Source organism: Ochotona princeps, chromosome 8 (assembly GCF_030435755.1).
Source record: "Ochotona princeps isolate mOchPri1 chromosome 8, mOchPri1.hap1, whole genome shotgun sequence".
In the NCBI taxonomy this organism is placed as follows: Eukaryota; Metazoa; Chordata; class Mammalia; order Lagomorpha; family Ochotonidae; genus Ochotona; species Ochotona princeps.
The window spans coordinates 42,844,361-42,868,668 of NC_080839.1; the positions used below are offsets into that span (position 1 = coordinate 42,844,361).

Sequence of the window (24,308 nt, forward strand, 5' to 3'; positions counted from 1 at the left end):
CACAAGTTTATCATTATAAAATATATTAAAGAGGATGGGACAAAAATAAGCCTACAAAACTCCTAAAATCTTGAACATCTTACCATCTGATACAACAGTCACCAAAATTCCCACTGACTTAACTCCTGTATGTTAAGCAGAAAAAAAAAAAAAAAAAAGCGACAAAACATACCAAGAAAAAACAGGCCCTTATAAATATTTCATTTTGAATTACACTGTTGAACACAGTTACCCAAACTCAGTTTGATAGTTTTTTGCAATGGAAGCTTACTGAGGGTGAAATCTCGTAAAATGTATTTATGAAGGTTAATGCACAGTAGTTTTCCTAAAGCAAACTTAAAAAACCAAATGCAGAAACTCTGAACATCATATTGTCAAACCGACACACCACCAGTGTGAAGATAGAATATGGAAGTTTGGAATGCAGAACAAACTTAGAGCACGTGAAAATACTGAGTATTATTGACTTTATATTGGAAACGAGTGAGGGTGGCATCCCTGTGCACAGTAGCAAGCCAGTGTGCCACTCGGTCATGACACCCCTAGGGTCCGGCTGGCGGATGGCCTGCCAGAGGTTTGCATCTGGGGCCTCTGCTCATCAGCCAAGCCCAAACCTGGCTGCTGAGGCTCAGGGGCTCCCAGCATGTGTTACACTGTGAGTGTCCCTCAGAAGGCTTCAAGTCCAGAGTCTTCAGAGTGTGTTGAGCTTTGTAACAATCAATACTCTCACCATTTGGTCAAATGAACTACAGACGCAGAGGCCCCTTTTATCCGGACTCCAGTCTAGGCTGGAGATGGGCTGGGTGGACAACGTCACATTCTGCAGAAGGCTGACGGAGCCCGCAACTCCCATCTCCACGCCCTCGGAATCTTTCTTCGACCGGTGAACAGGATACTCGCTGAAAACAAGATCCAACTTGGTCAGGGGAGATAAATCCTAGCATCCACACTGTACCTTGACACCCAAATGACACTGCTCTGACTTCTAAGTTGGCTACTGGAACTAACAAATAATAAAGATTCTTTAAAATGATGAGTTACATGCAAATAAAAACATGCTAGTTCAACCTCAATCCAATCCAAAACGCCTCACAAAGAAGGGTTAGTTCTGCTAAAATCTTGTAAACATTGCTTCTGTTCAGCATACACCTATGTTTCCTTTTTAACTGGGAACTATCAGAATGTGAATTTAACCTAGTGTATTTTTAAACAAATTTACCTGGTGCTCTTAGTAATCTCCTATTGTAATTCTCTGGATTGGGACTGCTATACAGCACAGGTAAATAGTGCATGTGAAGGCAGGAGCTGCAATGACATCTACAGAGCCTTATCTAACTACAATAAAAACACCCACAACTCCATTGTATGAGAAGGTGCTGCTGAGTGTAGACCCCCCCCTTTTTCTTTTTTTAAGATTTAGTTATTTTTAACCAGAAAGGCAGATTTACACAGAGCAGCTGAGAAAGAAAGATCCTCCATCTGCTGGCTCACTCGCCAAGTAGCTGCAACGGTTGGAGCTGAGCCAATCTGAAGATAGGAGCCTCTTCTGGGTCTCCCATGCGGGCACTGGGTCCCAAGGCCTTGGGCCGTCCTCCACTGCTCTCCCAGGCCACAAGCAGGGAGCTGGATGGAAGTGAAGCAGCTAGGACACACAAACCAGCGCCCATATGGGATCCCAGCAGACGCTAGGCAAGAATTTAGCTACTGGGCCATTGCGCTGGGCCCAGATTGTAGACTTTTTAAACATCATTGAGTCAATGAAGAAACAAATGATTGAGAATATTTGTTTTTATTATTTTTCAGCTGAAATTTTATATTTATAAAGAAAGAAGGGCTGAAGTGTAACAATTCACTAACATGACCTGGTCAGACTGACTTGAGAGGGCAGAGAGAAGACATGGCTGTCTCCCTTTTATTATTATGACTAAGAAAATACTTTTGTTAGTTCTTTTGGTAACAAACTGTCATTCTAGGTATAGCTGATTTATTCAGTGCATATATATTTTTAAAGATTTATTTTATTTTTATTACAAAGTCAGATATACAAAGAGGAGGAGAGACAAAGGAGGATCTTCCACCCGCTGATTCACTCCCCAAGTGGCCACAATGGATGGAGCTGAGTCAATCCAAAGCCAGGAACCAGGAGCCTCTTTCGGATCTCCCAAGCAGGTGCAGGATCCCAAGGCACTGGGCCGTCCTCAACTGCTTTCCCACAAGCAGGGAGCTAGATGGGAAGCAAGGCTGCCGGGATTAGAACTAGTGCCCATATGGGATTCCAGCACATGCAAGAGAAGGACTTTGGCTGCGAGGCTATCACACCGGGCCCTCAGTGTATATTTAAAAGCAGATGAATTCCACTGTCATTTTTCTTAAAGGAAAAATCGTTTATCCAGTTGTTCAGGGGTATTTTAAGTCTTTCACTTGCTCCATTATCAAAGAATCTTGAACAAAATAAGTAGGAGTTTCACTGCAGATTGAACAGTTCCCTCATTTACTACTGGAATTATCTTAGCTAATGGCAGGATGATACCAGGAAGACCATTCATGGAGTTACCATGTGGCAAATTCCATTCAAGTAGGTCCAAAGAATTCAGCCACATTGTTTTGAAGTCTAGTAAAATGTTGCATTGAACAGGTATGAAAAACTGTACTAAAATTTGGACTCCCCAACATGTCTCTAGTTTCACTGAGAGGTTTAATAGAGATCACATCTCTAGCACAATGTCCACAGGCCTGAGGTACTAGTGGAGTTGCCTCAGGTGGCGTCATGCATTGCCATAATACAGACCTGGATCTATATATCGAAGATTATGCTGTCCAACGAGAACTGCAATTTCTTCCACCCAGAATCTTCTACCCAGCTTGTTAGTGACAGTGATCAATTTTGTCAGGCCATCTGCAGAAGGTACTGAACACTTGATAAACAGCACAGCCCTGTCTTTAAAAGGGTGGGATTCAGAGGGATCCCTTTTCCGAAGGCCTTTCCAAGCATGTTAGGTATCAGTTATGACAACCCCTTTATTCCACAAAAGCCAATAAAGGATAAGAGTTTAGGAGGCACAAAGCAAATGAGAGGAAAAGTAAAAGTAGGAAAATAAGAAATAAGCAGATAATATAGAATCAGATACTCATCCTCATAGAGCCTACAAATTATTTTGATTGAAAGTTTACCTACAGATCCCTCTTGGCAATGGCTGAGATTTCAGGGGCCTGGCGTGACAGCCTAATGGTTAAAGTCCTTGTTTTGCATGTGCTGGGATCCCAGGCGGGCACCGGTTCTAATCCCGGCAGAAGGTTCTGCTTCCCATCTGGCTCCCTGCTTGTGGGAAAGCAGTGGAGGACGGCCCAAAGCCTTGGGGCCCTGTACCCATGTGGGAGACCCGGAAGAAGCTCCTGGCTCCTGGCTTCAGATTGGCCCATCTCTGGCCATTGCAGCCACTTGGAGAACAGCCCAACGATGGGAAGATCTTTTTCTGTTTCTCCTTCTATCTGTGGATCTGAACTCTTTTGGGTTGTCCATGAGAGTAAAGGTAGATGTGTGTGCATGTGTTGCTTGATAGAACAGTCAGCATGTTGGGGTCTGTTCACTCAAAAAAATAAATGCTGACCTCATAAATTCCTCTAAGGACTCTCAGCAGTGTTTAGTAAATGTTTAAGATTTAATTCTGTAACTGCAAGGGCTAATAAGTGAAAACCAAACCTGTTGCCTTCTCTGCCCCAACCCTTCTAAACAAAGCACTCAGCCAGTGTGAAGGTTAGAACTGGACATCACAGGAAGGATTAAAGCATGTGCTGAGACAACTTCTCATTTTTAACTGCATACAAATCCATTTTACTGAGATAACTAAATCCATTATTCTGGTTGCAAATGTGTCAATGTATGGGTTACAAAGACAACTAGAACTAGTTTTTCAAGTACTCAGACTAACTTTGTAAAAATAGTGGCATGCCACTGCATAGCTTACCTAAGGGCATTGGCAGCGCCTGACATGGGATAGACAAAGAGTGAAAGAATTTGGGAAGGAAACTGGCAGAGGGGCCTGGAAAAAGGAGGTCACCGCAAAACTTCATCGTTCAGTCACTCTCAAGTTGTTTTGTTTTGTTTGTTTGTTTTTGTCAGACTCCTAAATAACAAGGTCTTTTCAAGCATGTTTTAGAATCTTTTCTGGCTCCAAAAGGAAGCTAATAAATAGAGGATTTTGTAACTGTAAAAGCCCCAGACATACTAAGGGTGCTTCTTTTGCTTCTAACATCATTATCCACACTTTATTCATGAAAATTCCTTCATTTGTAAGACTTATGCTTTTCTTTTGTTTTGTTTTTCCCCTTTCAAGCATAAACTGCTTCAGTAATAACAGTATTCAGAAATATCATTAACTTCCAATTTTTTGCTAAGCCTTTAAAATGAGCGGCTGACCTGGTACCTACCGCGTTAGGACCCTCAGTGTTCAGGGCACAGGGCACGGGAACAGCCCTGTATGCAGAGAGCAAACTCAATGAGAAAGTCCATATTGGACACCAACCAGGAACCTTTCTACAACAATTGTGTTGTCTGAATGTGGCCAAGGGAATTAGCAGTATCTGAACCTAAGTGTTCCAATCTTTCTCCTAACTTCTTAAAGTAATGTTCTATAACTAGAAGGTGATATTTGAGAAAAATCTTTGTTTGAATTTGTCACATTGTCAAAGATTATGATTTCAAATCTATGAAAAGAACTGTTCCTAAGCTGTTATAAAATACCGAAGACAGACTGTAATGACAAACATTTAGTGTGTCAGAGGAAGGTTAATATTTACTAAGCATGAAATAAAGTCTTGAGTAAAGAAAAAAAAAAAGAGCTTACAAAGCAATAGTTATGTAACATCTTAAAATCTGAAATCCTACTAAAATGAACTAAGTCAAAGGAGGAAAAACAAGACAAAAAGTTCAATCCAATCCTACTTCACACCCACAAGAAATCGAAGCGGGAGTGGGGCGCCCAAGCAGGGACTTACTACTTCCAGAGGTGAAGGCCGCCAGCACCTCCCGCGGTCAGGAAGAGCTCTCTGTTCTGTGGCAGGTGTCGTACCTGCCACACGGTCGATTTGTGGGCCTACAGGACAAGAGGGACACACTGGTTTAGGTGCTGGATAGTGCTTGGAAGAGAGGCCCTGGAAAGAAAGCATTTTTACCACTATATCTTCAAATGTTCTAGAAATAATTAATCTTATTCTTCTTTTAGTCTCTCTATACTGGCTACACAGATTTATAGGAGCCCACCAGAAACTACAGAAAGAGCATTATTTTTCTTTATTGCTTTATGAAACCAAGTGCTACTGGATTAAAACAAAAGGATAAGTCTACTGAAGTTTATGATACCACATAAATTATAAGGATAGGTTTCACACATTTAAATATTTCTAGTTCAGGCTAAGGGAAAGAAATATTCAAAATATAAAAATTCTTAAGGAAAATGTATAGACAAGATGTTTTAAAGTTTTTCAATTTTATTTGATTTTAAAAGGCAAATGTGGGGGTGACGGAGAGAGGGAGAGGAGCAGAGAGAGGGAGAGAGAGAGACCTCTATACTGGTTCGCTCTCAGAATGTGTGCAATAGTGCAACTGGACCAGTTCAAAGCCAGGAAGCTTAGAACTCAGCCTGGATCTCCCACATGGGTAGTAGGGACCCAAGTACTTCAGGCAATACCTCAACAATAGCCAGTAAATCCATCGTAGCAATGCCATGTCAACATGGAGGAATTTGAAAATTAAGACAGAGGAAGGGATAGAATACTAGCGTCATTTATTGACAGATTTAGCAATATATTGGATTAAATAGAACAACCAAATTTTACACTATTACAGAGGATACTATTACACATGTGATATAAACTGTATATTGAACACAACTTAGTGAAGTCCTGTACCAACAGTTAACATATTCTGAGCTGAAAAAGGCAAAACAGGGTTATAATTAATAACTAACTTGGTTTGAATTTAGTTCATCAGGCTGCAGTGGAAATTTACACCCAATGACAAGATAAAATGGGAAAATCTGAGAACTCCTATTAAACTATGGTGGCAGGAGAAAGAGCAATTGAGTAAACACTCACTTCTTAAGCTCTTATGTGGTTCTTACAGGAACTACCAATCTATAACTGATCTCAAGTCACAGTTCCAACTCATTTCTTGCAAAGTGCAGGAAATTTCAGCATTAATTTTATGTGATCCCCTTACTCTTATCTGGTTTTTACTGGTATTTCCAATTAGTCCTGAATTCCTCACCTGTTTTACAATACCGCAATACCATGTTTTCCCGTAAACTACCTCAAAAAACAGTATTAGAAATATTTTGAACATCTGCTATGTGCCAACCAATCACAGTAACAAGCATTGTAAACAGTTTTACTTACATAGCAAAATACAAAAAATAAAAGGGGTGAGATTGACTTAATGTAGATTATGCTCATCCATCTTGAATAATATAGAACCATTTGTTAGAAAACACCAAGGTCTGGTCTTAATATCAAATTCCTCATACCAGCTAGGGGATTTTGTGATTGCTCCTAAAATGAAAAATTAAAGATCCTAGCTAAAGCAAGATCCTTATTCAAGTGAAGAAGTCTGAAGTTGATAAACTTTGGGAAAGTACTCTTTGCACAGAAAACTTGTCAAGATCCCACAAGAATGTATCAAAAATAGATTCCTTCACATAAAGACCTGGAAGGAACTTTGATGACTAATTCTATTTATTCATCTAAAACAAGTTATCACTCCTCTTCATAGAAAGACATTCCCTTCATATTTACCTTTTCTGAAACAGAGGCGAAACCTTTGGTTGGATGCTGTGTTCTCATGTCAAAAACATGGAATTTTCCTTCCAGAGATGTAGCTACTAACTTATTCATACTTATGTCTTTTCTGTCAAACTCCAAGCTACACACCTGAAAAGAGAACATATTTATTACTGACAGTCTCATCATTTTTACTCAAGAGGCTCTTCTAGGGGCCAGAGTCATGTAGAGTGCTAAGCTGCTGCCTGAACCACTGGTATCCCATATGAGCACTGGTTTGTAGCCTGGCTGCTCCACTGCTGATCCAGTTCCCTGCTAATGTGGCTAGGAAAAGCAGAGGAAGACGGCTAAAGTGTTTGGCCCTCTGCTACCCACATGGGAGACCCAGAGGAAGCTTCTGGTTCATGGTTTCACAACTCCCATTATGGCCAGATGGAAAATCTCTCTTTCTCTCTTTCAAATAAATTTTTTTTTTTTTCAAACAAATTTCTAAAAAAATTTAAAGAGGTTCTTTTAAGCTAAGTAAAATAGCCTTAAAACGATCAAATCATGTGAAAGCACTAATAAGCAATCATTCTGCCTTTTGAATCAATAAAACAAGTACTTCTAGTGCAGAGAAATTTCTTCTCTGTTAATAAAGAGAACCATCTTGGGTTCCCAGGTATAGTGGATGCATTTTGGAAAATCATAATCCAACTTTTCCTGTACACAGTAAAAGGAAGGCTGACTTTAGTAATTAGGAAAGAAGACACTATACATAAGGTACACAACTCAGGAACCAAGAATGTGAGGGGATCTGGGGAGGCTAACGGTATTTCAGGCTTTCTGAAACTAGCACGGGAGGGCCTCTTGGTTGCCTATTTTGTTGTCCTATGGCATGAACCAGGGAGATCGCAGACGGATCTCAGGAGCCGATGACTCCCTGGCATGGGATCTGGGTGTGTGCTCACTTTCAGAAAACAGATTCTCAAAGGGGTCTAGAGTTTGACTGAGATGGGTGAACAGAGCATGTCCTTCCTAGCAGTTCACAGGTGAGTGCAACACACTAAAAGTAGCAAGCAGCAAAATGTGATTACCCCATTTTTGATGTTCGTCTCCCACCTCAGAGACATATTCCTGAGATCAAAGAGTTTGATATCCCCATTGTCATAGCCAGCACAAACCACACGTTCCTCCTGATTATAAGAATTGCCTGGAAATCAAGATACAATATTTCAGATCTTTAATAATGTTAACTTAAAGGCAGGAAAAAAAAGTGCTATGAAATTATGTGTAAAACTTGCAGAAAATCAAGACTACTAACTTGATATCTAATAGGTTGGGCTGTTTTTTTGGGAGGGCAGGTAAATAAAGCTCAATCGTTGACATTCTCCACTGAAGAGCTATGTGAGATATGTGAAAGTATTTAATAGATTCTAAGGCTGAAAGAAAATGTTCTCCATACACTATATAAGCACAAGACTAGAAGCTCAGCCATGAGGGGAGTTTTCAAAAAGTTCAAAAAACAGGCATATTTTGAAAAAACTAGGCATGAAAGATTTTTGTACCAAAATCAAGTTATTTTTTTTTAAATAAAAAAGGGTTGTATTTATGTATTTATTTGAAAGGAAGAATGAGAGATACACACAAGAGAAATTGATCTTGCAACTACATATGCTAAATGTATGCATAGGCTGGGGCTGGGTCAGGCTGAAGCTTGGAACCTGGCAGGTCTCCTGTGGGGGATAGCAAGAACCCAAATATTTGGGCCATTATGTGGTACTTCCAGGTGCATTAGCAGGAAGCTGGATCAGAAGTAGAGGCAGGACTGAATTTCAGACACTTCAACATGGGATATAAGTGTCCCAAACAGACGCTTAACCCACTGTACAACACTTACCCCTAATTTGATTTTTTTCATGAACTTCTGAAATGTCCGCACACAATGCAAATGAGTGGGGTGTGGGATGCTAGACACAACTATTTTTTAAATTACTTTCTTTCTATGTTTCTAATTACAGTAACTACATTTGAATGCAAACAGAGACTACTTTAACTTTGCAAAATGTTACTCTGGTGTTATCCTGTTTCTGTGAGGAGATCTGAGAGAAGATGAGCATGCTGTGGCATTTTTCAGTGGTGTGGATAATACCTAAATTCATCATCCCAGCATCCTAGACCAATCCTAGAGTTTTGGTCTCTGAGTTCCTCTTACTGAGGAAAGAGTGTTAAGTGAGAGGAAGGTCCTTATCCCTGCGCAAGGCCATCTGAGCATCCTACCTACTGCCTTCCTTCTCCACTGCCTCCAACTTCCTCCTCAGAAACTCCATCCCGGAATTTACATAGTGAGCTGCCCTATCTGGAACTCCATACCGACACTCCAAGCTGGCCTCCCCATCTTTCCTTCTCCTCCTGCCAAGGAACTCGCTAACATCATTCACCCCATGACCAGATTCAACATTCAGTCATCTTGGACAAACTTTCCATTGTTCCTTGTATCAGTAAGAGAAAGACCCATCTCAGTTAACTGCCACCACATGGCTATTATCTTCTGAAGCTGCTTCTAACCTGTGTCTCACTTGGAATACTGTAAGGGGTGCTGAACTCTTATATCATTGCCTACATATCACCAGCTAATTTTCCTAAAGCTTAGCTCACATCTCATTTATGCAAAAACCTGGGCAAGCTCACAGCTATCTCAGGGACATTCAAATGTCCCTGGCTGGGCCCTGCACCACCTTGAAGGCTGTTCTCCCACCATTCCCTTCTACCTCCGTTCTTGAGCCCCTCTGCAGTGGTTGAAACTCTGTGGATCTTTGCTCTGACCTCCACATGGTCTTCCTGCCCTGCCCCTCTCCCTCTGGATTCCTTCCACCTTTCCTCACTCTCACTGCACTGCATGTATATATCATGCTCTCTTTTCTAAACTGTAAGCCTCTCAAGGCCGAAGTGTTTCACTTTTGTACGCCCATATTACTTTGTACATAATTGGCATTCATTAAAAAAAGTTGTCCTATCAATGGGCAACTCAAAAATTTAACATCCTATAGTTCAAATTATACTTATATTCCTGAGATCAATTATGAAAGGCTTTAACAGATCCAAGGATAATTTATTATGACAACAATTAAAACGGTTGTGCTAAATAATGATCCTGAAATTTCTCCCCAAACTGTATATATTTTAAGTTTATATTGCTCACAGTCTATGGTGACAAGGTAATTCCCATATAATAATTCAATTAAAGAACTGGAAATAAGATATTTCTCTATTTCTCCTTCTCTCTGTAAATCTGACTTTCCAATAAAAATAATAAAAAAATGGAAATAAAAACTTTTTTCCTATTAAACCTTCAACCACAGCCCAATTTCAGCATTAAAAAGTTAAAAATAGGGCCTGGCGCTGTGGCCTAGCAGCTAAAGTCTTCACCTTGAATGCGCCGGGATCCCCTATGGGTACCAGTTCTAATCCTGGCAGGTCCACTTCCCATCCAACTCCCTGCTTGTGACCTAGGAAAGCAATCGAGGACAGCGCAAAGCCTTGGGACTCTGCACCCGTGTGGGAGACTCAGAGGAAGTTCCTGGATCTTGGCTTTGGATTGGCATAGCACCGGCCATTGCGCTCACTTGGGGAGTGAATCATCGGATAGAAGATCTTCCTCTCTGTCTCTCCTCCTCTATGCATATCTGACTTTCCAATAAAAAATAAAAAAATCTTTTAAAAAATAAAATAAAATAAAATCAGACACTGTATTTAATGACTGTTATCTATATAAAATAAAATAAAGCTAAAAAAAGAGGACAGAAAATTCTATGGTCCACGCCCTATAGCAGCAGAAAGCAATTTAATCTTGGTGGTCAACAAAAATTTAAGGGTGTGAATTTGAGCCCTATAAATTAATATTAAGCATATTAATAGAGGAACACAACTATCAAAATTATAAGGCATAATTTTTACAATGGAATAATTATGTTCCAAAAAACACATGTGTATAACACATAATTCAGGGGTCAGCAGAGGATGGCTGAGGTGCTTGGGTCCCTGCTACCCATGTGGGAGACCCCGGTGAACTTCCTGGCTCTGGCTTCAGCCCGGCCCAGGCCCAGCCACTGAATCCATTTGGGGAGAGACTCAGCAGACTGAAGAGCTCTCTCTGTCTCTCGTATTATGAGTTCCATTTTGTAAATGAAAACAAGTGAGGTCTGTATCTTGCTTCAGGCTGCATGTTCAGCAAGCAGCAGAGTCTGACAGCAAAACCACATCACATGTTTGCTTCCTCATTCTCCCAGAGTGGTCCACAAAACAAGCCCTGGGGCATCACTCATTGCTACACCAGGCAAGACTAGGTCTCTTTCAAATAAAAAGAAAATATTAAAAAGAATTCATAGAACAGTCTACCCAGAGAATGTCAGGAATTTTTTGAAACAATGGACACTTGATCAGTTGATCCTTAAAAGCCAAGAGGCGAGTAATAACTTACCAAACGCTACAGTCCAGCAGTCTCTCTTATTTTCTCCTTGTACCGGCTCCATATTGGCCACAGGGTCATCTTTTTGCCTTGGGTCCCACACCTTCACAGTTCCTGTCATGGATAAAAGATGGCAAAATCCAACAGAGCATGACCACATTTCTTTTCTGTATTCTCTTCCCACCACTGGCTGTATGCATGGCAATAGCACAGATGTTATGGTGTCTGAAAAATGGTCTCATTCTTATGACTTCGTATTAAAGCACTTGATATCAGAGTAATAACCCATGTTACAGTCTAACTTGATGTCAAAGTTAATGGGGACACAGAAAAGCAACAACTGTTCCTAAATTATCTACAAGTCATTGAGCAGGCAAACACAAATGTCATGTAATTCAAATCATGCCCTATTTTCTTTTGCATGTCAAACTAATACATATATATATATATATACAGTTACATATATATATATTTAGATTTATAATGGTATCATTTAAAATTTTTTTTCCTTATTACCTATATAATCATTCACATTAAAAAGTTTTTCTTCTTACAATATTTGCGGGGGAACAGGAGACAGAGAGAAGGATGGAGAGACAGATAATCTTGCCAGGTCAAACCCAGGAACCAGGAAATCAGTCCAAATCTCCCTTACGGGGTGGAAGGGGCCCAAAGGCCATCCTCCACTGCTTTCCCAGGCCTTGGAGAGAAAGCTGGTTCAGAAGCAGAGCAGCTTTTCATGTGGGACGTTAGAACCACAGGAGGCAGCTTAGCTCACTACACCACAATGCTTATCCCCAAATTTTCTTACACAAATGAACATATTCTAATTTCTCACCTACGATTTCTATGTGAGGATTTAGTAATAGAGGATTATGGCAATAGTGAAGACAGCAATGTTAAATAAAATTAAATAATTCTCAATGTAATTTCAATCCCCTTGTGTTAATTTCCATTAGTTAAATCGTGCTATTACCTACAAGAAATGCAATGCATGTAATAAAATGACTCGAAGGCAAACACCTGAGACATAAAAGGAAAAGAGAAAAAGAAAGTCCTTAAAACAAACTCAGGACAAAGTTGAGATAATCCACTAGATATCCCCAGGGATAAAATAAAGTTGGTACTTAAAAAGAGCTGCTTTATTTCAGCTGGCAAACGCTGGAACATGAGGCAACTCCTGTCAGGCAAGACTACAGAACCACCTGGAGAATGTAAGATCTGGGACTGGGAGTGGGCCTGTTAGGGAAACAGTGGGCACCTCTCTGATGGGCTGCAACTACCACTGGTGAGCATGCTGATTAACAGGGATATGATTGGGGCCAATGCCATCGCATAGCAGTTTAAACCTCAACCTGCACTGCCAGCATCCCACACAGGTGCCTATTTAAGGCCCAGCTGCTCCGCTTTTGACTCTGCTCCCTGATGATGTGCCTGGAAAAACAGTGAAAGATGACCCCAGTCCTCGGGCCCTTATACCCTTGTAGGAGGTCCTGATGAAACTCCAGGCTTCTGGCTTCAAACTGGCCCTGCTCCAGCCACTGCACCATTTGGGGAGTGAACCAGCAGATAGAAAGATATCTCTCTCTCCTCTCTCTGTAAGTCTTTCAAATAAAATAAATAAATGCTTAAAATAAAAAAAATTTAGTGCCTGGCACAATAGCCTAGTGGCTAAATCCCCACCTTGCATGCACCACGATCCCATATGGGCACCAGTTCATGTCTCAGCTGCTCCACTTCCCTTCCAGCTCCCTTCCTGTGGCCTGAGAAAGCAGTAGGGGATAGTCCAAAACCTTGGGACCCTGCACCCGCGTGGGAGACACAGAAGAGGATGCAGGCTCCTGGCTTTGGATTGGTTCAGCTCTGGATGTTGCAGCTAGTTGGGGAGTGGACTAGCGGACTGAAGATCTTTCTATCTCTCCTCTCTGTAAATCTGCCTTTCCAATAAAAATAAATAAGTCTTTAAAAAAATGCGGAACTACACAGGTGTGGCTAAGTGCACTGTGATAACTCATATAATGGAACATCACAGTACTTAAAATAATTTTGAAAACTGGAGACAGTAAGAGTTATACATGACAATCATTAAAATCAAAATCACATTCATATTGCTAACTGCAAAATCTCATATAAAACTGAAAAGGCAACTGAAAATCCAATGGTTGCAGCAGTGTGACAAATTCAATGTTATTTTACCTTCTATGTTCCATATTGTTTTTAAGACTGGGCGAACAATTGAGTTCTAAAACAGAGGTGCTGTTGATGAACTATTAAAGAAACGCTATCTTCAAAATGATTTTCTCATGGTCTTGAATAGTTTCGTTAAAAAACAAGCCCAACCAAGGTTCTCAAATTCTCACACATCCTTCATGCACCCCAAGAGTTGGGATTTGGCTGCAGGCATTCCAACAGCAGGGTACACCACGGGTTCTGGCCCTTGCAGGTCACAGCAGGGTGGAAAAGCCCAGGGGCGTCCTGGGAGTGCTCTACCACGCACAGCTCAGTGCAGGGAGCACAGAGCCTCGGTTTCCAACCAGCTGTCAATATGACAATTTTTCACAAGTACTAATTCTGCTTTTTAAAAAAGGAAAATGAAAAGCTTGCCACCCACATCATAGCGTCAGCTGCCTCAAAAACCTGCAGGGACATTTTAAATCCTTCAAGATCTGGAGGAAACTACCATTGTTAGTAGCTGAGGGAACTCAACATTAAAATACTAAGTACTATAATGCTTCTATCTCAAAATGCCCCAACCATTGAGTCCCAGTGGTCTGAAACCATTGAGGAATATGCCATTGCAGCTGACTCCTGAAAGAACAGAGACAACGCTGTTAGCTGCTGAAGTGGGGTACAGGGGTGCTGAGTTCAAGGAGACTGAAGGGCACTTCCATGCAGCCAGGATGCTGCCTAGAGATGGGTCCTTGACAGACTACGTGCACTCACCGTCTCGACTGCCAGTCACAATTTCAGGGGCTCCTTCCCCGACTCCCAGGCCACCTATGCCGTCAATGGTGTTGATGATTTCTTTATGGCCCTTCACAGAATACACTGGCATTTCTGGGGCTTCCAGATTCCTAAACAACACACACAGCTTCTTACACCAATGTTTAATTCCACTAAGAACAATGTCAGAACACATACCATATTGGAGTTTTGCTTGAAAATAAAGGTTTTTGCCATCAAGACAACTTCTACACTTCTAAATTTTTCTTTCCATGAAGACTTCTTTTAGGTGCCCAAGGACTGTCAGCATTCACCTTGGAATTTGCCCTGGGCTCATTTCCGTGTTCCTCAGGAAGGAACTATCTAGAACTTTCACAGAGGAACTACCAGGTGTGTGTGTTAATAAATACAGGTTCAGGGGCCTGTCCCTAGACACAGATTCAGGACTTTCGGCATGGTCTCCAAGCTGCCGACTAGCTGGCTCACTCAAGTTGGATAAGCGGTGAGTCGAGTGAATCCTAAGCACCTGAGGCTGTTTCCAGAGCAGGCCCTGGTGGTTGGCTCTGAGCCTTATTCGAAGGACACGAGTCTTCTCCTTTGCACACATTTCCCCTTCACCTTGCAGGACTTTCTCACCATGACATAGTATGGCTCTGAATGTCTCATCATGCAGGTCACAATAAACACACGAGCAGGCCTGCTGAAGCTGTCAGCTTCCCCGCGGCTCAGAGGAAGGTGCTCAGGCTGGCGTCCGCCCCGTGGGCCCGCATCCCCCCGCAGGGTCGGTGCCGAGCACCTCAGCCAGGCTGCACTCACGCCTCCCTTTCATCTTTCCGTCTCCTTCTTTCAATTTTCTATGGGATTCTCTACACATATTTCCCATCAGTCGGATTCTAAAACATACTCGTGGGTCAATTAGAGAGTGTAATTTCTTATGAAATGTAATCCCAACTTATTCACTTAGCCATATTTATTAGTAAAATATGACTAATCAAAAGTTGTTGATACTTCAACCTAGTGCCAAGGTGATGCTTTTTTTGCCACGTCATCATGGAAGAGTCCAGAGGCTACAAAGGATTCTGGTCCTACTTAAAATAACTATTTGACCATTTTTTTTCAGACATGACTTTTTGTAAATACGAAACTAAGACTTATCAATGAAAAAAAGTTGCCAACACCTGTTCTACAGTGGGAAACTCTATTATGAAGATTGTCAACCATTACATTTTTCCCATATTCTTTTGTTCAAATATGTTTACGTCTAAAAATAACATTCAGGCTGGCCTCTCAATTTGCCTCAAAGTATATGACATATGACACAACATGAACAAATACAAACTGACACGTGCTAATTTGATTGTTAAGCAGTTAAAGCAAGGGGGAACTGAAATAGCTGCATTCTGGTTTATGATTTTCAGATAAATTAATATATCAAGATAATTCATTTATAAAGTAGCACACTCTGTGAGAATGATGAAGTCTTGGTAGAAACTATGATGTAAGGAAGATGAATTCTCTCTAGAACATTATTATATGCTTTAAATGATTACAATAATACATTTCCAGGAAAAGCAAGCAGAGAATTTAATTCACTCAAATTTAAAGAATAAACAACTCTTATGTAAGACATAAAGATTAAAGACATTTGGCACAAACTCTTCTGGTCCAAAAGAGGTTTATGTCAATTTGCTTCTACATGTGTTTATAAAAATGCTATGCTCAGATGTTATTAAAACATTAAAAAAGCAAACTTCAACAGGAATTGTGAGTTATACATTAAAAATAAACAAAAGAGGGCCTGGTGCGGTAGCCTGGTGGCTAAAGTCCTTGCCTTGAATGTGCCAGGATCCCATATGGGCACCAGTTTTAATCCCAGAGGCCCTGATTCCCATCTAGCTCCCTGTTTGCACCCTGGGAAGGCAGTCGAGCATGGCCCAAAGCCTTGGGACCCTGTACCCGCGTGGAAGACTTAGAGGAGGCTCGGTTCTGGCTGTTATGGCCACTTGGGGAGTGAATCAACAGACAGATCTTCCTCTCTGTCTCTCCTCCTCTCTGTATATCGGACTTTGTCATACAAATAAATAAATATTAAAAAAAAAAAAGAAAAGAAACAAAAAGAAAACCAATCATCCTTACTGCCAAATCTTTTCATTGAAATGTAATATCTAATTTTTCCATGTCATACATATGATTTTTGCATAATGTATCCTGAAGATAGACACTAACCCTTCATTGGTAAATCAGACCATTAAATGTTAGCACCAAAGAGCACATATAAATATTGATAATGTAAGAAAAATAAGGTAGTATTTTTCCTATGTTTGTATATATACATGTTCATATATTGTAGACATATTTTAACATGAGACACTGATAAATGACTCATCTGATCTCTCCAAATACTGATTAAATAACCTTACCATATATGAAGGTTTCCTCCAAAGTCTCCAGTTGCTAAATGTCTCTGCTGTAAAGATGCTGCACCAAATGTTCCACATTTAATGGGTTTGGCTTTCTCAATCTTGATATAAGGACGAAAGAGATGATACATTAATTATATAAGCAGTTACTTATAATTCACAATATTAATGGCTCAGTGACAGGGCTTAAATAAGACACAGAATCTAAAAGGCAATAAAAAATAAAAATGATCATGACTTTTGTCATTTTTCTTCTGTTTCAAAATATGTAACTGTCAAAAAGAGAGTTCTGTCTTTCCTCTCAATTCACAGATGAGACATTCAAATGCTGACATCTCTACCATCTCCATTGGTTTGTGAATATGAACGTTTCAACATTTTTTAAAAGATATTACTTGAAAGGCAGAGTTGCAGAGAGAGAGGGATAGAGGGAGAGGCTTTTCCCTCTGCTAGATCACTCTTCAGATGGCCACAGTGGCTAGCCGGGGCCAGGCCAGGCCGAAGTCAGCAGCCGCGAAGTTCCAATGCTGAAGGTGATGTCGGGTACAGACTGCAGTGGACAGGTGATCTTAAGGAAGATAGTATTCCTTCCAGATTGCTACGGGAGCCAAGCAGCTTGTGTGTCTCACAGCTTCCCCTCAGTACTCTACCAACTGAAGATGTTAATGTCCACTATGTCTGGGCCCTTTCCAATGAGATTTCAAACCTACTTGAATTACAATACAGAACAAAGTACAGGTTAGTCCGTCTTCTAAATAATCACATTAGTAAAACAACCACACACCTACGTCCTATCTAAAATATGGGGCTTAAGGAGACCAAGCGAAGGAGATGAGTGTTTTCTCAATTTTTAAAGTTTTCTTTAAATAAAATTTTAGCTTGTCTGTTAGGTAGATAGAGACATGTCCTGTAGTGCCAGTATCCAATATGGATGCTGGTTCATATCCCAACTACTTTCGATCCAGCTCCCTGCTTGTGGCCTGGGGAAGCAGTCGAGGATGACCCAAACCCTGGGACCCTGTAAGAAGCTCCAGGATCCTTACTTCAGCCCGGGCCAGGTCCTGGTCATTTGGGGAAGCAGTGGATGGAAACTCTTTCCCTTCCAAATAAATTCATAGGATAACTAAAAAATGCAAAAGAACACCAATAAGAAAACTTAGAAATAAGAATTTCAAAACAAGTTGTGATGTAAAGATCTGAATATGCAGAGTTAGATTTTTCTGCTGAAAAAACATCCTTGGGCAGGGCTGGACTTCTGCAATGCCCTGGTATTTCCAAAAGGGCACTAATATGAGCAGATTCTTGGACACGTGCACACGTGGAAAGATCACTGACTGGGAAGGAACAAAGCAAGCTGAGACCCGGTCTATTTGCTGGTGGACTTCCGTCAGTCATTTTCACACTGATCACTGCATAATTCTAAAAGGGGTCTTGCTTACAACAGAAGGGAAGCAGAGGCACACACGCACAGGACTGGCACTAAGGCCTGTGGACTAGCCCAGTGCACAGAGCTCTACCACGCTGGCGCTGCCTGGCCGGCTCCGTTTCTTGTTTCTTCCCTTCTGCTACACTTCAGCTGCCCTTTTGCCCTTCAGACATAGAAGGGTCATTTTCACCTACCAGCATTGGCATTTGCTGTCCCAATCGTTCGGAACTTCCTTCAGTCCCCATTTTCTCTTTCAAATATCAGAGATGTTTCCCTATTATTGGATGCAATCAGTATCACTCACCTTCTTTAATCTTCTTTACTGTACTTACTAAAACTTATTTTAAAAATTTTACTTATTTTTATTGGAAAGTCAGGTTTTAAAAAGAAGAGACAGAGAGCGAGATTTCTCATCCACTGGTACACTCCCCAAATGGCCAAAATGGCCAGTGCTGAGCCAATCCAAAGTCAGGAGCCAGGACCTTCTTCTGGGTCTCCCATATGGGTGCAGGGTCCCAAGTTTTGGCCCATCCTCTACTGCTTTCCCAGGCCACAAGCTGGGAGCTGGATGGGAACTGGGGCTGCCAGGACACTGACTAGCACCCATGCAGGATGCCTGTGCTTGCGGGCAGAGGGTTAGCCAATTGATTCCTTCTGGAATTTGAGCACCATGAAGGCAGGGTCTTGACCAATAACCTAATAAGTTGCTTCTGTTTGACATCTGTTGAAGACACGTCATTGAATCTACATTTATGTCTCTACCAGATACAAACATACAGTACCACACTTCCTTCATTTTCTCTTTTCTCTCTTGTATTAAAACAACACAAAGAGATTTCTAGAATCCAGAGGCCTATTGTGCAAGAGTTAAATTAAACTCAAAGTATGTAAACCTACAACACCTTACGACCGCTGACAGCAAGGAGTACTGCTGACTCAGAAGAGGGAGCCGCACCGGCCAATGGCCTTACAGTGGTCGCCCCTGTTCTCTCTCCTCAGCCATTCACGAACATCACTATACTCTAAACGAATAGATATGAATGAAGTTAACTTTTTTTTTTAATATTATTATTGGAAAGCCTGATATACAGAGAGTAGGAGAGACAGAGAGGAAGATCTTCCGTCCGATGATTCACTCCCCAAGTGAGCCGCAACGGGCCGGTGCGCACCAATCCAATGCTGGGAACCAGGAACCTCTTCCAGGCCTCCCACGCGGGTGCAGTGTCCCAAATCTTTGGGCTGTCCTCGACTGCTTTCCCAGGCCACAAGCAGGGAGCTGGATGGGAAGTGGAGCTGCCGGGATTAGAATCGGCACCCATATGGGATCCCGGGGCTTTCAAGGCGAGGACTTTAGCCACTAGGCCACGCCACCGGGCCCGAAGTTAACTTTTTATTTTTCCCAAAAGGGACCTCTCTCTGCCCTGTTAAATATTTTACATATAGAAAAGATAGAAAGGAATTCAGCAGTAACTTAGAATGACTAGAAAACAGGTTTCAATTTTACAAAAATTGTTCTACAAAGAAAATGAGGACACAGTAATTATTTGTGCTTTATGATTCTGAAAATGACCAATAGTGATGGTCGCATTTGACCTCGTCATAGATTTTCTTTGCTACAATAACAAGTTCACATGATTAAAGAAGCCCATGATTGATAATTCCCAGGAGAATTATTTTTGTTCTATCTGTGGGTGGGTCTAGTACAGCTTGTCAGTAGTTTCCTCCTCCACATCCTGGCACTACATAATTAACACTAAAGGGTTTAGTCAACCAAATGCTAACAAGCAGTAGATTCGTTGCACAAGGGCTAAAAAAGCAGAAGTTTATTCTCTTATCAATAATTTCCATAGTCAAAACATCCACAAGCATGCTAACATTTTTCAGGGCCATCCTAGTCCATATCCTTTGTGCCAAATAGAGAAATAATCATACCCATAATCATAAAGTTGCCCTGAGAGGGTCAAGCTGTATACACACAAAACGTGTGATGAAACAAACAGGTGGATTTCAGCTCCCAAGCACCTGGCCAGACACCCTTGCACAGTGCAACAAACTGCTCAAGGGTGTGTGGAGGCCCTCTCCTTTATGCCCCATCTGTCTTTTTAGTATTGCCACATGGAAGTCATCAACGAACAATGGCTTGCTCTCGTCACTCATTTCAGAGGTAAGAGCTTGGGAGCTAACAACTTAGTAGGGCTGTTCAGCAATTAATCAGGTGAGCTGTCTAATATTTTAGTAAGTAATCCATCTAACCCAACGGCTCTCAACCTTATATCATCAGAATCACTTGGCACAAGTTTAAAACATCATTGCTATGTAGGCCGTACTCCAGTCTAGATATACCATAGTCCACTGTGACAGAGTTCCCAGGGTGGTAGCAAGCCGGGACCTCTGAAAACACACACAGCCAACAACAATAAAAGATCTTCAGGTGATCCTGCGGCCCAGCAACAGGTGACATTCACTGAATCTGTATTTCACCTCTATTCTTTCCAGTGCATCACCACAGCCAGATGCAGTGTAAATTCTTGCAAGTAGTTTGGGCTTTTTCATCATCTTTTATTTTTTTAAGATTTATTTTATTTTTGTTAGAAAAGCAGACTGACAGAGAGTAGGAGAGACAAAGATCTTTCATCTGCTAGTTCACTCACCAAGAGGCCGCAACAGGCCAAAGCTGAGCCAACCTAAAGCCAGGAGCCTCTCCTGGTCTCCCACATGGGTGCACGGTCCCAAGGATAGGCTTTGGCCTATCCTCTACTGCTTTTCCAGGCCTTAAGCAGGTAGCTGGATGGGAAGTGGAGCAGCTGGGATACGAAACAAGGCTGGGATACATGCAAGGCTAGGATTTAGCTTCTAGGCTATCGCAATGGGCCTCCTATTATATCATCTTTTTGACAACAGACACTTAGAAGAAACTTATCCTTCAAATATTTGTTTATTTGTTTTTTAAAGCATACTACCTTCTCCATAGCCTATACTAAGGAAAAATGAAGGCACAAAGAATCAAGATGAAAATAAAAACCAGAGATTCCTGGCACTGAGATTGTGGGTGGTATTGTTTCCTATCTATGTTTTCTTTCTTTTTTTTTTTTTTAAAGATTTATTTACTTTTATTAGTCAGATATACAGAGAGGAAGATCTTCCATCCATTGATTGACTCCCCAAGTGGCCTCCAACGGCCGGAGCTGAGCTGTTCTGAGGCCAGGAGCCAGGAGCTTCTTCTGGGTCTCCCAAGTGGGTACAAGGTCCCAAGGCATTGGGCCGTCCTCAACTGCTTTCCCAGGCCACAGGCAGGCAGCTGAATGGGAAGCAGGGCCGCTGGGATTAGAACTGGTGCATGCAGAATGAGGACTTTAGCCACTAGGCTACTGTGCCAGGCCCTTTCTTTAAGATTTATTTTATTTTTACTTAAAAGGGAGATTTACAGAGATGCAGATAGAGAGAAAAGTCTTTTATCCACCGGTTCATTCCACAAATGGCTGCAATGGCCAGAGCTGAGTTGGTCCAAGGCTGAAAACCAGGAGCCTCTTTCAGGTCTCCCACACAGTAGCAGGGTCCCAAAGACTTGAACCTTTCTCTACTGTTCTCCCAGGCCATTGGCAGGGAGCTGGATGTGAAGGACAGCAGCCAGGACATAAACCAGTGTCCATATAGAATGCCAGTACTTGCAGGTGGAGGATTAGTCTGTTCAGCCTCTGTGCCAGCCCCTCCTATCTGTAATTTCTAAATGTTCCACATGAACACATATTACTTTTGCTGAAACAAACAAACACTCACATTTTTCCTAGACGTCTCCATTCTCTCCAGCAGGGACAACCAACACCATTTCACCCAATGGAATAAATGTATCCTGAATTGTGTATAAATCGTATACAGATGCTGTTTGGTTACCTCTGAGTTTCTTTGCTATCGCAGTATTTTGGATCTGCTCAAGTTGCTAACACGGACTCGACTAGTGATCAGTAAACCAACATGTATATTTCCCAGGTTATATGCTGCTTGCAAGCATACGTTCAATCCTTCATTCACTAATTCACTGAGTGGCTGATCCTAACCACATGAAAGAGAGGTACTGTCCTTCCTCTCCAGGAGCTTAGAACCCGGTTAGTAAAACATGGACAGGATGTATATTTCTGGCATAGAGACAAAGTCCTATAGAATGCAATGTAAAGGAAAGTTGTGCTGTGTGGGGGTTAAGGGTTTCACACATCAGATAACCGGAGCTGGATGTTAGAGAGCAAAAGGGGACTGTGATTTTAAGTGATGAATAACACAAGGAAAGGCAGAAAAGAGCCAACCATGGTTAGATAGGTTCAGTAGACAGCTTGGCTACAAAGTGAACATGGAAACAGGCACTTCAGGGGCCGATGTGATGGCTCAGTAGTTTAATCCTTTCATTACATCCCCTGGGGTCCCATATGCGAGCCAGTTTGTGTCCCGTTGCTACACTTCCCATTCAGCTCCCTGCTTGCGGCCTGGGAAAGAAGCAGAGGATGGCCCAAAGACTTGGGACCCTGTACCCCCATGGGAGACCCAGAAGAAGCTCCTGGCTCCTGGCTTCAGATCAGCTCAGCTCTGGCGGTTGTGGCCACTTGGGGCATGAACCAGTGGATGGAAGACCTTTCTCTCTGTCTTTCCTTCCCTACAAATCTGCCTTTACAATAAGAATAAATAAATCTTAAGGAAAAAAAAAATAAGCACTCAGGGAAATGTAAAGTGGGAGGTGGTCTTCACCAGCCTCTCCCAGGACCTCACTTACTCCTCTGCCCTCTTCCTTGCTCTGTCAGGTTACTCCTTTATTCCTTCAAGTTGATTCTCTCCACAGCTCTGGTCCCTGTCATTCCTAACAAACCTAACCTCCTGAGTACAACTGCTCCACCCCCCCCCACCCCGCCCAGTCAACTCAAATCAAAACATTTAAACAGCTTTATGGAGTTACGAAAACACTAGCTGTAGCAGATTGGTGCTGCAGTGCTAGCACTCCAAAACAAGTAAAGGCATTTGTCTTGGTTGCTCCATTTCTGACTAATGAGCCTGGAAAAAAAGCGCAAAATGGCCTGAGTGCTTGGGCCATACAGCTATTGGTTCCTGGCTTCAGCCTGGCCCAGCTCTAGCTCTTCTGGCCATTTGGGGAGTGAACAAGTGGATGGAAAAGCACATGCTCACTCTCTCTATGAGTAGGCCTGATTTTCAAATAAATAAAACAAAATCGAGCTGTCGTCATGATCTTCTAATCTGTTCACTTGTCGTCTTTACACAATTTGTCACTCTCAGGCTCTTCTCCAGATTGCATTTGTTAAGGGGTGGTAGCCCTGGTCCAATCACCAACCTTGCATGCAGGGGCTCCAGAGGAAATCTGCTTTCTAGCAGTAGTTTGCCATGGTAAGTTTGTACTCATGTCACATTTGTTCTCAGAGAGGTGTGTTCCTTTGTGTTAGTCTGATTTCTGTTTGTATTAAGGCATCGTCGACGGTTTGATTGTTTAACGTTTCTCCAGGGGTCCGAGTCACTACCAGGCACATGTCAGGGTATGACAGACCCTCAACAGACATCTGTCCAGTGGGTCACTGTGATAAGTTGTCCAATTACTTTTACAGGCATTCAGGCGCCTGTTTGGGGTCGACCTACACGAAAAAGCACTTTCTAACATGAGTGCACCAACAGAGTCCAGAGGCCCCAGCCTTCAGACCCGACACTTTCTAGGGACCCGGCGCGAGGGGAAAGGAGTGAGCCGGATGCCACAAAGCAGCCCGCCTACGAGAATTCAAGACTGGACAGCCCATTTTACGTCGGATCCCACGAAGCTGGGGCCATGACGAGGGCTGCGGCAGAGAGAAGCGCGCAGAGCCCGGACCTGGGTCACCACGACCCGGCACCCACCTCCCGGAGCAGCTTCAGGTCCCCATGCTGGATCTCGTACAGCTGAATGACGCCGGTGCCCCGCGCGAAGTTGCCCATGGTCACGAACTTGGCGCTGCAGGGCACCCACTTACAGTCAAACACCGTGTAGTTGAGGCTTTTCTGGATATGGGCGATGATCTGAGGCTTCTCGAAGGCCGACATGGTCCAGCCGTGTCTCCTCCCGTTACCTCAAACACACCAACCTGGAAACCAAACTCCAAACACTAAGCAAGTTTGACCCGCCCGCCCGCCGTACTCGTCCCCAGGACGCGCCTTCGAGTTAGAGTTAGTTACCTCCGACATGCCAGAGGGGATCCTGAGATGGCACAAGACGCTTCCTTACAGATAATGAGAATCTGATTATAGCCCTGACCCCATGCATTTCACAAACACACAC

At 42.3% G+C, this 24,308-nt stretch overlaps 1 protein-coding gene across 1 annotated transcript; it reads right to left on the bottom strand.

Annotated features, from left to right (window-relative positions):
- Nucleotides 1-451: 451 nt before the first annotated feature.
- On the bottom strand, nucleotides 452-24,135 carry DNAAF10 (dynein axonemal assembly factor 10). The gene is made up of 8 exons (XM_004580085.3): nucleotides 23,891-24,135; nucleotides 16,585-16,685; nucleotides 14,165-14,295; nucleotides 11,234-11,335; nucleotides 7,851-7,966; nucleotides 6,790-6,924; nucleotides 4,996-5,093; nucleotides 452-899 (listed from the first exon to the last, which is right to left on the bottom strand). Exons 1-8 carry the CDS (start codon nucleotides 24,071-24,073, stop codon nucleotides 692-694), a joined length of 1,074 nt encoding a protein of 357 aa, XP_004580142.2. The 5' UTR covers nucleotides 24,074-24,135; the 3' UTR covers nucleotides 452-691.
- Nucleotides 24,136-24,308: the final 173 nt, after the last annotated feature.